At 35.3% G+C, this 15,086-nt stretch overlaps 1 protein-coding gene across 8 annotated transcripts in view; it reads right to left on the minus strand.

The window, feature by feature from the left end:
• CCNK (cyclin K) overlaps nucleotides 1–15,086 on the minus strand; it is a 48,573-nt gene that overhangs the window by 17,893 nt on the left and 15,594 nt on the right. For 7 of the 8 annotated variants that reach the window (XM_016431512.2, XM_056811299.1, XM_001367693.4 and 4 more), the window contains 5 exons: nucleotides 13,525–13,774; nucleotides 13,080–13,161; nucleotides 9,872–10,003; nucleotides 3,385–3,490; nucleotides 1,756–1,813 (listed from right to left, as the gene is read on the minus strand). In XM_016431512.2, the coding sequence (XP_016286998.1) occupies nucleotides 1,756–1,813; nucleotides 3,385–3,490; nucleotides 9,872–10,003; nucleotides 13,080–13,161; nucleotides 13,525–13,721 (575 nt within the window). In that variant the 5' untranslated portion in view covers nucleotides 13,722–13,774. Of the gene's footprint in view, nucleotides 1–1,755; nucleotides 1,814–3,384; nucleotides 3,491–9,871; nucleotides 10,004–13,079; nucleotides 13,162–13,524; nucleotides 13,775–14,795; nucleotides 15,058–15,086 lie in introns of those variants that run through there. The other variant, XM_016431511.2, reaches the window with a different exon arrangement.

Below are 15,086 nucleotides of genomic sequence, written 5' to 3' on the forward strand. Positions count from 1 at the left end.
AGAAAGTGATCTCTCTCCTCCTGGAATTGCTTAGAGTACTTTGCCTTTATGTTTATCTTTTTTTTTTAAATGAAACCCTTATTTTCTGTCTCAGTAACAACTCTAAGACAGAAGATAAGGGCTAGGCGAATGGGGTTAAGTGACTTACCCAGGGTCAATAAGGTAGGAAGTGTCTGAGGCCACATTTGAACCTAGGTCCGCTGGACTACCCACTGTGCCATCTAGATGCCTCATAGAATCTTACTCTCCTTTCTATCATAGTCATTTGTGCTCTTGTCCATTAGATTATAAGTTTCTTGAGAGTAGGTACTATCTTTGTATCTGGCATCTAGTACAATGCATTCATTACACACGCCAAGTCCTTTTTTAAAAATAGGATTGATTTTAATTGCATCTCATGCCTTGTTAGTCGGGCCCTATATACAGGCAGAAGAGAAGCAAGGGATTCCCTTACAGAGAAGCTATACAACCAGGGGTAGGCAGGAGTAGACAAAAGAGAGAAACTCTCATGTCTGCCCATCCAGCTGAAGGGAACTGCCCTTGAGGACAGAAAAAGGAGCAGTCAGGCAATAAATATTAAATGCCTAGTACATGCCAGGTACCATGCTAAGCAATGGGGATATAAAAAGAGGCAAAAGACATTCCCAGACCTCTAGGAGCTCACAATCAAACAAACATGTACAAAAAAGCAACATATAGGACAAATAGGAAAAAGAAAAAGAGGAAGAAGGCAGTAGAATTAAGAGAGGTTGAGGCAGCTGAGTGGCTCAGTGGATTGAGAGCCAGGTGTAGAGACAGGAGGTCCTGGGTTCAGGTCTGGTCTCAGATACTTCCTAGGCGTTCCTTTGGGCAAATCACATTACCACAATTGGTTAGAATCTATTCCAAAGCAGAAAGTTTTTTAAGGGGTGGGGGGCAAGAGAGACAGAGAACAGAGACAGAGAGGAAAGAAGAAAGGGAAAAGGTGGGAGGAAGAGAGGGGGAGACAGCGAGGGGGGAGAGAAAAGAGAAAGGAGAGAGATTGGGAAAGGTTTCCAATAGAAGATGGAGATTTTAGTTGGGACTTAAAGGAAACTGGGGAATAAAAATTTTTTTTTAAATCTTATTTTTACCAATGACTTATTTTTATATTGCATTCATTTCCAAATATATCTCTGATCCATTGCTTACCCAAGAGTCAGTCTTTGTAATAAAAATTAAGAAAAAAAGTTAATTACTAAACTATCCAATATATCGACTGATAGCATACAGAACCAGAATCCTCAATCACTGTAGAATAAGAAATCCATTCTGTTTTACTGAAACTCATTTAAAACCAAGATAAGTAAAATACATAAATTACACAAATAAGAATTGGCCTAAGGAGAAAAAAAATCTTGACTTTAAAAGCCACCATTTAGCTTCCTATATTTACCAATATATCCCTGTAAGTAATTATAATAGGTCACATTTTTTAAAAGTCTTCTTATGAAAAGCTAAAGAGAATGAGGTATTTAACTTGCCAGAGCTCTAAAATAGCTTCTAATCCATTTGGTGTCATGGGCCCCCCTATTTATGGAAGCCAAATTAAGAACCTTTGCTTTAAAACCATTAGCTGGAATAACCTTTCTGCAAGACACTCTTTAAGGATATAACAAGTTGCTAAAAGTTCTTAAATATGTAGTTCTTAGATGTCATGAATTACTAAAACCAATTACTAAAAATAGACTATTATCATATCTGGGCTACATTTTTCAATATACTGGTAACATTTACCTGTCATTTACAAAGGTCCATGCCATTTGAACCAATTTCTGAATTTTGTTTTTATCACCTAATAAGAGAAAAGAAAATGTTAATAAAAATATGGGGGAAAAGTTCTAAGAGTTCAGTGAGTATATTGTTCAAACAGAGTACCATAATACAGTGAGCAAAAAATCCCCAATTGCCAAACAGGAATAATTAAGAACCAAAATAGGACCAATTCTTGTTTATATTTATCTTTTCCTCCCACCATACAAAACAGATTTTAAAAGAACTTGTAGAAGATGAATGTAATTTTTCTGCATTATTTGGAGGCAGGCAGATAATCTGTCCCTAGCACAAACGAAGCAAATTTCATTTATATGACAAAGCAAAAAGGACAGTGGATTTCCAGTCAGAAGGTCTGTTTTCCAGCTATAGCACTAACATTCACTTCTTATGTGACACTGCACAAAGTCTCAGTTTTCTTATTTTTAATATGGGACTAATATTGTTTCAAACTCTTCCCCAATTCAATTCAGTCCATCCTCCAGTTGTCTGCCAAAGTTATCTACCTAAAGCATAGTTCTAATGAGGCTACTCCTCAGTAAAGTCCAGTGGTTCCCTATTACCTCCAAGATCAAATACAAAACCCTGTTTTGGCTTTTACAACCAGATTCTCTTCCTACCTTTTCAGTCTTCTTACTCATTACTTACTTTTCTCCACATCCTCTATGATCCATCCCCATCTCCCAACTCTGCCTTTTTACTAAGATGTTTTGTTTACCTCTCTCTACCTCTCACTGCTTCCTTCAAGTCTCAAATTCCACCTTTTGTCTTTCTGGGTCTCCTTCAATGCTGGTGGCTTCTTTCTAACACTTCCTCAAATTTACTCTATGTCTTGGGTGTATATAGTTATTTCTGTGTCATCTCACTCAATAGAAAATAAGCTCCTTGAAGGCAGGAACTCTTTTTTTGCCTTTCTTTGCTCTCACAGAACTTAGCACAGTGACTAGCACTTAGCAAGTATTTATATGCTTGCCAAGCAACATGGCATGGTACAGAGAGAAAGTGAGGAAAACCTGGATTCAAGTCCTATCCTTGAGTGATCCTACAAAAATCACACAATTGTTCAATGTATCTAAGCTGTGGAAAATTCCCACACCAATAAAATCACAAGTCTGTTTCAAGAAAAGAAAAAATATATCTACTACGTAAGTGCTGTGAGGAAAACACTATAAATTATAGAATACTGTCTAAATGTAAAGTACTATTATAGCACAAAGTATTTTATACATTACTCCACTTGATCCTCATTACCTTACTAAGGTCAATAAAGTAAATGTTACTGCCTTTTACAAATAAGGAAACTGAGGTCTAGATAGGAGAATTTGTTTAGCCATAGTTGTTCATGTAGGGAGTGAGAGAACTGAGAATGTAACAATGGTTTCTTAACTTCAAACCCATCATTTTTCCACCACACCCCATTTCTTCTACTCTTAATAAAAAGCTTTTGTCCAACCCCCCCTCCCCCATTTAAGAAACAGAAAATGAAAGAGAGCTGCCAAGTACCTAATTAAGTTCACAAAGTCAGCAGGGTTGTACTTGGAATTCTGAATAATAAAATTCTATTTAGTACAAAGATTGATATGATACTTTTACCTTTGAGTTGTTTAGCATATTTGAGGAGAAATTGGTAAGGATGTTCCACTTGCAAATCAAATTTTATGGTCTGCAATAAGATCCTTTCCAGAACCATAACTTCTTCCTAAGAGAAAACAAATCAAAAAATACAGGACATTGATACCTTTTTTTTTCATTCACATTTCTATACAGCTTGAAAATTAAGGTTGTTTGTCGTTTTGTTTTGTTTTTTTTGGCAATTGGGCTCCATGCATATTTTTGCAGTTTGTCTCTAGTCCCACTTTTTAACACCTGAATTCTGACAACAGATAATTTATGTGCCTGGATAGGGAAAAATAAATACTTGTTAAATTAGCTTAAAAAACAAAATATACTGAACTTTAGAAAACTCAGTAACCTACATAATTTTTAACAGTCCACTCTTTAATCAGAGATCTCATACAACCGAAAACTTCTGGTAATAAAGACAACATGATGATATGTGGCTTTATATATAGAGAGTACTTAAGGATACACAGTGGAAATAGAATAACACAGCTGGATTTGGAGGAAATGGGCTTCAATCTCATCTCTGCTACTCACTTTCTGAGTGCTTTTGGGAAAGTCTTTTATCTCAAGCCTCAGTTCCATATCTGTAAAATGAGGGATTTGGATTAAGATTTCCTCTAAAGTCCTTTAATGCTATATGAATGACCCTCTTAACATGAATATCATGTTTATAGTTTACTTTTCCAACAGATAATATTTATATTATGCAATATCCATGTTCTTCCATTGATGGTTCAATTTCATTCTAATCCTCCCTCTCTCGGGCTATGCAAAATGACTTTATTTTCTTGCATTTCATGGGACCTAGGATATTCTGAACCTCATACCATAAAGTAGAAGTAGGGCAGATAAATAGCAACATCACAATTAATTAACAGACATCATTATTCAGGATGTATGCACTTCAGTCTGAAAATTCTCCAATTTTATCATCTATTTAACTTCCAAATTCTGAAGATTAGGAATATTACTTAGAATATATTATGTCTATATAGAGAAATAAATACCTCAATAGAATCATAGCCCTAAATTGGGCAGGCCTGTCTATGGTGTTTTAATTATTGACACACTAATGGAACATTGCCATCAATTTTACCTATGAAGTAAACCTGTGGGGAAAGATATTGACATAGTAGGGTTGATATGTGTGTGTGTATGTGCATGTACATTCATGTAAACAACTATAGCTGAAGAAAAAACAATTCTCTTTTAAATGTTGTGTAAAAACATCCTCTACATGATATATTTTTAAACCAGCCAGAATATATACCACATGAATGAATGATATACCACATGCTTTGCTAAAATTCTTAGTGATTTTGTCTTCTAATTTTATTGATGGCATATTAGAACAGGCAATTACTGATAAAAAACTAAGGTTTGAAATAATGAAGTCGGTAAACATTTTTTGAGTACTCATAATATGTACATGAAAAAACATTTTTCAGATAACATCAAATGATTAGATGCCATGATTTCTAGGTGCAGAAAACCACTAATATAACACAGATGAGTTAAATCTGTAAGCCAAGTATTACTTTGGATTCTATTTTTTTCTCCACACAACATAAATAGGTGGAAGGAAATGCATTTTAGGAAGCAGTTATTTAAATTATTCCAAACAGCATGGCAATATTAAGTTTACTTGTGCCATGTCTTAAGTTCTCACTTAAGTATTTAAATGGTATATAAATGTTATGCTAAGATTGCATATTTTTTGGCTATCTTATTACCATTTGTTTCCAGTGGCTTCAAAATTCCTCTAAATTTAGAAACTGTCTATTACTAAGTGTGCTAGTTTCCTCACAATCTATTGTCAGTCACCTACAAAGAGATAGAATTACAAGATGATAGTGTCTGACTTCTCTTTATGTTACAAATATTAGCAGGTGGAATATTTTGCCTACAACTGGCAACGTATCCAATGTCCTACAACTATTTAAAAATAGTCAAGACAGCATGTTCCATAAGCTTAAAACGGTCCTGCTAAATTGTATACTCAAGAGTTATCCCTCCTCTAAAAAAAGGATCAATAGGGTTGATCATTTATATTTAAGTTAACATAAGAGCAAGGTATTTGTTTACTTTTAGTTAAATATTTTCTTTCTTTCCCTTACCTTCCATCTTAGAATCAATACCAAAGTGTTCCAAGGCAGAAGAACAGTAAGGACTAGGTAATGGGTGTTAAGAGACTTGCCCAAAGTTACATGGTTAGGAAGTATCTGAGGCCAGAGTAGAACTTAGGACCTCCTATTTCCAGGTCTGTTTATCTACTGAGTCACCTACTTGCTCCCTTAGTTAAATATTTTCAAAGTACACATAATAACTAACTGTGATAACTACATAAAGTACCATTATGTTTTCTAACATTCTTATAGTTTGAAGTATTTACTGGATTTTTCTTTCCCCACCCTTTTCTAGTTTTATAAACATTTATTATTTCTCCCTCTAGGGACCAATTAAACTCCCCCCAAAACAGCAACAACTTGAAACCCTCATAACAAATGTCTATAGTCCTGCAAAACAAATCCCCACATTAGCCATGTCCAAAATGGAAACATCTCATTTTGCATTTCAAGTCCGTTATCTCTCTGGCAGGAAGTAGGTAGCATGCTTCATTATCAGTTTACTAGACTTGTTGTATATAGATCACTGCAGTGATCAAACTTCAAAAAAACTTTTTGTCTAAATGCTGTCATTAAACAAATTATTCTGTTTTGTTTACTATTCTGTCATAAAGGTCTACAATTTTCTCTGAAACTGTCCATTTCATCATGTCTTATTGCATAATAATATTCTGTTATACTAATATACTATAATTTGTTTAGTTATTTCCTCAAAGGTGGACATTCCTTTAGGTTGGGGTTATCATGAAAAGCATGCTATAAATATTTTTGTGTCTTAGTCCAAGTCCTTTACCTTTTTCTTTGATCTCTGGTGCTTCCCAGTTTCCCATGTTTTAAATTAAATCTGAATTGACAAATATTTAGTGAGGCATTAATGACCTGAGGACATAATACTGTAATAATTTCATTAATGAAAAGCAGTAGGTAGTCAGGTGGATTTAGCTGAGGTCACAAGAATGAAACTCACAGCTCTAGACAATAGCTCCTTAATAATAAATACTTACAAATGTCCCTTTGAGCAGAGGTGTCATACTTAGCAGTCCCCCCAAAACAGTAGTTGAGAAATGTTTTTTTAAATGTGTATATATGTGCATATATGTAATACAACAGAGATAATGTTAATTTATGATTGTCAAAGCTAATAAATAGAAAACAAAATATAAATAAAAAAACCAGGGAATATACTACCATTTCTATTTGAGTTTGAAACAACTGCCTCAAGCCAGAATAAAGTCTTATCATAGATTTAAATTGCTTACAATAGTTAAGTGGTCCACGTTAATGGGTGACAGAAGAATTGTCACATCTGATTATCATCTGATGCTACTGGGGAACTACAGGAGGATCACCTGTCAGCAAGTATATTTAGCTTGATCTTGTAAGTTAGCCAGGGAATTGCTCAGATGATCATTTCTGAAAATCCCCTAAGATTAATGAAAGAACTGAGGATTTCTGACATCTCTATGTACAGTAGTGGACTCTGACCTGACACAAAGATACATTGGAGAGAATATTTCTGGTTTGCCTCTTTCACCACTGGATGCTTGAGACAGCAAGGAAAATTATTAAAGCATACAAAATTTAGCTTAGTATCAAACTTTTAGATACAATGATTAACTGGTTAGTGAGAGAATTTGAGTCAGCTTACTTATCTCTACTTAAGATGAGCATGCCAAATAACTAGGTATAATTCCAATGTTAACAGTTAGTCTGCAAATTCCAGTTATACCCCTTGTGTTTACTGATTAGTTTATAATTTTAACTGATGATCTTTCCCTTCCAGTTGTTCTTTGAGGTATATCTCTCCACCTTTTCCTTCTGACCTCTGTAAAATTCCATTATATATGTCTTGATTACATAACCAAGACCCATATAAAGTTACTGCAACTTAGAGCTCAAGGCTCATTGCTTTCCTATACCATGGATCTATAATAAAGTGATTATAAAAACATTTCTGTGTTGATTACTTTAACATCAGTACCTATGAACAAATCCTTGGATAATTTTTATGTCAAAATGGTTGACTAAGGGACAGAGAAGGCTGGATCAAGATGGAATTTTCCAGTCCCGATACTATTGATTGTACACAAGATAACATTTACCTGGAGAGATTTTTGGGCAGGAAAAGTAAAAAAAAAAACAACTGTAAAGTTGCTGTTCCTTCTATAAAATTTGCAGAGACAAGTTAGTGTTCTGTGCACTTATGCATATGGTCAATTTGTCTATCTCTTGCCCCTGAATAATCAATTAGACATAAACTGCTAAATTCTGGAATTCTCAGATTGGGAGTCATATTAATTTCTCTGATGAAAATTAAGAGCTTCAGGGCTGGACTGAGAAACACTGAAGTCTTAAGAACCTCCTTTCCCTTTCTCTTTTTCCTTCAGGAATACCTGGGCCAGGACTAGGAACTTTCCAAATTCTGTGGACTTTCACTTCCTTTCCTCACAGGTTAACTTCTCTGTTTGATTGTCATTTGTCCTGGCTAACCTCCCTATCTAAATTCACATGTAGTCCTGGTTAGGTTTGGTTAAAAATTGGACATGAATCTCAACTCTGCCTTAAATAAGTTTCAAGAACCCACAGAAAAAAGTCTGGGAACTTTTTCTCATTTTTATGCTCCCAGTTCTGTCTAGGTTGGAAATGTAAATAGAGAATAAGAGGAGAAAGAATTTTTCTTTGCAGAAATTAACTGGAAGGAAATCTGTTTACTATGCATTAAATATTTATGAAATTGTGATTTGAGAACACTGAAAAATCCTACTGGACTTTTAGGGCAAGGAGACTTTTTGTTACACAAAACACTTAACTGTCAGCCCTCTGAGAATGTCAGAAAATACATTTTCTTTTTTTAAACCCTTACCATCCATCTATCTTACAGTGCATACTAAATATTGGTTCCAAGGCAGAAAAACAGTAAGGGGTAGGCAATTGGGGGTAAGTGTCTGTGGCCACATTTGAATCTAAAATTTCCTGTCTCCAGGCCTAGCTCTCTATCCACTGAGCCACCTTTGTCTCCTTTTGAAAATTGATCTACAAAAGATTAAACACCCTACTTAGTATTAGGTGAGAAGCTAGCAAGGTACTTAAGAGAATTCACACCCTTAGAAATGTAATCAACTGGGAATCTGTAAGTCTTTTTGATGAGAACTTAACCGCCAGAAGGTGAGAAGTAGATCTTACAGACACTGCCCCCTGGGTAGTGCTAGACAATTTGGAAACTGTGATTGGCCCCTGTGAAGAGAGAGGAGGGGACAAGAAGTCACTATAAAAAGCAACCCCCAAACTCCTTCAGAGCAGATTGTCTTTGAGAAGATAGTCTAAAGAGATTGTCTTAATCTTTGAGGGAGCTTCCCTGGAGACTTGGAGACCACAACTTGGATCATGGGCTTGGAGCTCAGCTTCTACTTGGACTCTGATTCTTGAATTACTTCATTGGGCGAGTAAAAGGCGTCATGACCTCTTTCCTAACTTCTGGAGAGACTAGCTTCTATCTTGGAAGGCCTGTGGTTACTCACTATCAGCCTTCTTGGTTGAGAGCTAATTAATCTCGGCCTGATTAAACAAACCCAGAGCAAAACATTTAGACTGATAAGAGATAACTTCTCTATCTCCCTCACATTTCTCTTCTTTATTGTTTACTCTCTATTTGTAAATATTTGTAAATAAATTTGGCTCAAGATATAATACTGGTGATCATATAATTTCATATAATCATCACCCAACCATTAATTTTAACCTTTATAGTTAAATGGAAAATTTCTGAGAAGTTGTAAAGATGTAGGACAAGAGGCCATTAGTTAATTCATCTGAACATTCAGATAGGGCAGGAAATCTCTTAAGGTAATGGAGATCTACTATAAGATCAATAGTAGGCCATTTTATTGTTGGGTAACATGCAGACTAAGGATGGTCTGTATTTGTGCAATTGTTCCTTTGATCTCTGAGATCTCTAAACTAAAAGGAAATTCAATTTTGATTAGGGAAAGGAGGTGAAAGTTTTGGTTTAATTGGTAGGGAGCTAATTTGCAAAGGAGAGATTTTTCCAGTGGAATTAAGGAAACTATCTAAAATGGGTCCAATCCACTCAATAGACAGATTTGTGATCTAAGGACTAGCCTAAGTAAGTGTGACAGATGGAAGAGGCTTATCAGAGGAAAATTTGGCATTTAGGTAATAAATTTTTTGATCACAGTAACTTAAGAAACCATCCAAAGTTATAATCTATGTCAGTGGAAGGGGTAATCAATCATACTAAAGTAATTAAAATGCTTTCAAGTAGTGAAATATTAAGGAGGGGAGGGAGGGTAAGGAGGTTATATTAAGCTTACCTTTGGGTCATCTCCAAACTGACCAAACTGTACATCATTTAATAAGCTACGAGCTGTTTTGATAATATCTTTACATTTTTTAGGCGTTTCTTCTACTTTCCCTGCCAAAAAGAGACAGCACGCTCCTGTCACCTATAGACAAAACACACACATACATACACACACCAAAAAACAAAAACAAAAAACAAAAAAACCAAACAAACAAAAACACACAAACAAAAAAACTGAGTGTAAGACTATTATTTTGTAATTATGTGGAAAAAAGCAAAAAAAATCCTAGCCCCATCTTGCTTATTCAGGAATAGAACAAGATGTAAATAATATTTTATGTCCCTCAAACTTAGCTGTTTTAAATCTTGGCTAAACTTTATTAGATTAATCTGTTTAAATAAATGCCAAATATAATTAAGGAAACAATCTTTTTTCTTACACTAAAAAGATGGTTTTAATTAAGAATCATTAGTTCTTGGTTTTATTAAAAAAGCAATACCACAAAACAAAATGCACTGGTACAAAAGAGCTAATTTTAAAAGTTCAGTTAGCACAATTCCCTAAATTATTTTTCTGGATTTCACATACTAACTTAAATGTCTATCTTGGGATAGACAGATAAATAGTAATAATTTATATAACCTATAGCATGTTCTAAATATTGCTTCCATTTTGGCAGTCCTTAGCTCTAAATAAAAAATACATGAAGATAGTTATTTCAAGAGACTCCCACCTAAGTATATACCTGTCACATTAAAATTTTTTTTTTTAATATATTTTATTTGATCATTTCCAAGCATTATTCGTTAAAGACATAGATCATTTTCTTTTCCTCCCCCCCACCCCCCATAGCCGACGCGTAAGTCCACTGGGCATTAGATGTTTTCTTGATTTGAACCCATTGCTTTGTTGATAGTATTTGCATTAGAGTGTTCATTTAAAGTCTATCCTCTGTCATGTCCCCTCAACCTCTGTATTCAGGCAGTTGCTTTTTCTCGGTGTTTCCACTCCCATAGTTTATCCTTTGCTTATGAATGGTGTTTTTTTTCTCCTGGATCCCTGAAAGTTGTTCAGGGACATTACACCGCCCCTAATGGAGAAGTCCATTACGTTCGATTATACCACAGTGTATTAGTCTCTGTGTACAATGTTCTCCTGGTTCTGCTCCTCTCGCTCTGCATCACTTCCTGGAGGTTGTTCCAGTCTCCATGGAACTTCTCCACTTTATTATTCCTTTGAGCACAATAGTATTCCATCACCAACATATACCACAGTTTGTTCAGCCATTCCCCAATTGATGGGCATCCCCTCGTTTTCCAGTTTTGGGCCACCACAAAGAGCGCAGCTATGAATATTTTTGTACAAGTCTTTGTGTCCATTATCTCTTTGGGGTACAGACCCAGCAGTGCTATGGCTGGGTCAAAGGGTAGATATTCTTTTGTCGCCCTTTGGGCATAGTTCCAAATTGCCCTCCAGAATGGTTGGATCAGTTCACAACTCCACCAGCAATGAATTAATGTCCCTACTTTGCCACATCCCCTCCAGCATTCATGACTTTCCTTTGCTGTTATGTTAGCCAATCTGCTAGGTGTGAGGTGATACCTCAGAGTTGTTTTGATTTGCATCTCTCTGATTATAAGAGATGTAGAACACTTCTTCATGTGCTTGTTAATAGTTTTGATTTCTTTATCTGAGAACTGCCTATCCATTTCCCTTGCCCATTTATCAATTGGAGAATGGCTTGATTTTTTGTACAATTGATTTAGCTCATTATAAATATGAGTAATTAAACCTTTGTCAGAGGTTTCTATGAGGATTTTTTCCCAATTTGTTGTTTCCCTTCTGATTTTAGTTATATTGGTTTTGTTTGTACAAAAGCTTTTTAGTTTGATGTAGTCAAAATTATTTATTTTACATTTTGTGATTCTTTCTATATCTTGCTTGGTTTTAAAGCCTTTCCCCTCCCAAAGGTCTGACATGTATACTATTCTGTGTTTACCCAATTTACTTATGGTTTCCTTCTTTATGTTTAAGTCACTCACCCATTTTGAATTTATCTTGGTGTAGGGTGTGAGGTGTTGATCTATTCCTAGTCTCTCCCACACTGTCTTCCAATTTTCCCAGCAGTTTTTATCGAATAGTGGATTTTTGTCCCAAAAGCTGGGATCTTTGGGTTTATCGTATACTGTCTTGCTGAGGTCGTTTTCCCCCAGTCTATTCCACTGATCTTCCTTTCTGTTTCTTAGCCAGTACCAAATTGTTTTGATGACTGCTGCTTTGTAATATAGTTTGAGGTCTGGGACTGCAAGGCCCCCATCATATGTGTTTTTTTTCATTATTTCCCTGGATATCCTTGATCTTTTGTTCTTCCAAATGAACTTTGTTATGGTTTTTTCTAAATCAGTGAAGAAGTATTTTGGTAGTTCAATGGGTATGGCACTAAATAGATAAATAAGTTTGGGTAGGATGGTCATTTTTATTATATTGGCTCGTCCTATCCATGAGCAGTTAATGTTTTTCCAATTGTTCAAGTCTAGTTTTAGTTGTGTGGCGAGTGTTTTGTAGTTGTGTTCATATAGTTCCTGTGTTTGTCTTGGGAGATAGATTCCTAGGTATTTTATTTTGTCTAAGGTGATTTTGAATGGGATTTCTCTTTCTAGTTCTTGCTGCTGAGCTGTGTTGGAAATATATAGAAAAGCTGATGATTTATGTGGGTTTATTTTGTATCCTGCAACTTTGCTAAAGTTGTTGATTATTTCAATTAGCTTTTTGGTTGAATCTCTAGGATTCTTTAAGTAGACCATCATGTCATCCGCAAAGAGTGATAACTTGGTCTCCTCCTTGCCTATTCTGATGCCTTCAATTTCTTTATCTTCTCTAATTGCTACTGCTAGTGTTTCACATTAAAATTTAAGATGATGATACTACTACTTACCTGGCTTCTGTTTAAGGAAGGATTAATAAAAGGCAAAAAAAACCCCAGCCCTTTTTCTGAACATTCCCTCCCCCTGCAAATATGAGCACAACTCATATTACAGTATAATAGTGATTAATTAACTAGGGGAAGGAGAAATGTTATTATAATTGACAACATAAAGTTTTTATCCTTACTACTAGAAAAATATAAAGTCATAAAGACATGCGGAATTACGCATAAAGTAAATACTGGAGGAAAACAAAACAAGAAACATTAAATTAAAATAACACAGATACTTACATATCTTGGGAATTGTTTGAAGGAATGAAACATATAGAAGCGATGAAAATAAATTATTCCAGTGGCCAGGGTATCATAATGTCTGGTGTTTTAGTTAAGGACCTTGGCTAAGAATATTTGTCAGTCTAAAGCTTTCCTGAATAGTCAACCTGGAAAATAAAGCCTTTCCACAGCAAAAGATAATACAGAGGAGACATAACTAAATATTAGAATAATACAAATTTGAATTACAAACATAGGTTTTAACAAGAGGCAAGCTTACGTTTCCTTTAAAAATGAAGCAACTGATTTTAATGCTTGATCAATGTCCAATATATGTAGTCATTGTGCTCAATAGTTAAGCCCACAGATTTAATTTATAAGCTTGGAGCCTTAAAAGAAAAATCTGCAGAGCCAAGAAACCAATGCATACTCAAACAAAAACTCTTAAGGAAAAATAGGATACAGTCCCAAACGTGTTCCTACATCAAAGATGAATCTGGCACCCTCTCGGCGGTACCGGGCTTCAGTAGCTGGATCCAGTCCTTCTAACTGTGAAGGTGTATGAGCCAAGTCTTTTTTATCCCAGTACCAGCATGGTTTTGTGTGGTCCAGGTTTGCTGAAGTTACTGAAGGGCTGGAATTTTCTTTATTCTCCTTCATTTATTGAAGTAAACTTGTTCTTATTCAAAAGGTTTCCTGAGAAAGTCAGAATCCTGAGGGGGGAAAAAAAAACACAAATATTCTAATTCAACATTAGTTCTCAAACTGTGCTTATAAAGTACTAGTAGATTCATATCTCTGGAAATATATAAGTAACAACTGTGGTTTCCAAACTACTCAATCAAGATGAACCTAATTGATAGTTACAGGGGAGAGACAATAGAGAAAGGAGGGAATATCTTTAAAATGTTTGTTAGTCTTACATTTGTCCCAACAACAGAACTCGAAAAGTTCTGAGAAAAAAATTTAAAAATGTTTTTAGTTGATTAATCATGCCCCAATCTTTGTGACTCCATTTGGAGATTTCTTGGCAAAGATACTAGAGTGGTTTGCTATTTCCTTCTCCAGCTCATTTGATAATAAGAAAATGGAGGAGTTAAGAGTTTGCTCAGGGTCACAGAGCTAGTGTCTTAGGCCACATTTGAACTGAGGTCCTCCTTCAAGGCTGGCACTAATTCGATATACCACCTAGTTGCCCTAATTTTAAAAATAAAGAAAGGCTGAGGGAAGGCAGCTGGGTAGCTCAGTGGATTGAGAGCCAGGCCTAGAGACAGGAGGTCCTAGGTTCAAATATGGCCTCATACACTTACCAGCTGTATGACCCTCAGCAAGTCACTTAACCCCCATTGCCTAGCCCTTACCACTCGTCTGCCTTGGATTGATTCCAAGACGGAAGGTAAGGGTTAAAAAAAAAAAGAAAGAAAGAAGAAAGGCTGAGAACCAACTCTCCTCCATACCTTGACATTCTATTCACTATGGGTTTTCATTTAAATGAATCTAATTTTCCATCCACCTATGCTGTCAATTTATCAGTAGCCAAGAAATATTTTAGATTTACATAAACAAGGTTTTTAACTTTTCATTGTTCTTTGATATTACAATATTTGGTTTTACAAACTTCCTTATAAGACAGGTAGGACAGATAGAATCATAACCCTTATTTTGTAGATAAGGATCAATATGCACAAAATGATTCTTAAAGCCACCTAGCTAGTTTGGTCTAAATATACTCACTGACTTCCAGTCTAACGTTTTCTCCATTATAATATATAATATGTTCTAGTAGAAAAGCTTTGGGTTTTAATTCAGGAAATACTAATTTAGGCTCTGTCACTAATTAGCTGGATGACTTTAGATATAATTCCCGAGTCTAAATTTTCTCTTCTGTAAAAGATGGGCTTTTTGGCTATTTCTAAGGTTCCTTCTAGTTCTAAAATATTGTGAGGAAAGGAGGTACCACCTACATTATTATTCCATCACAATCAATCTCTAAGAGCCAGAATTTCTTGTTACTGAAAGCTCCAC

Source organism: Monodelphis domestica, chromosome 1 (assembly GCF_027887165.1).
Source record: "Monodelphis domestica isolate mMonDom1 chromosome 1, mMonDom1.pri, whole genome shotgun sequence".
In the NCBI taxonomy this organism is placed as follows: domain Eukaryota; kingdom Metazoa; phylum Chordata; class Mammalia; order Didelphimorphia; family Didelphidae; genus Monodelphis; species Monodelphis domestica.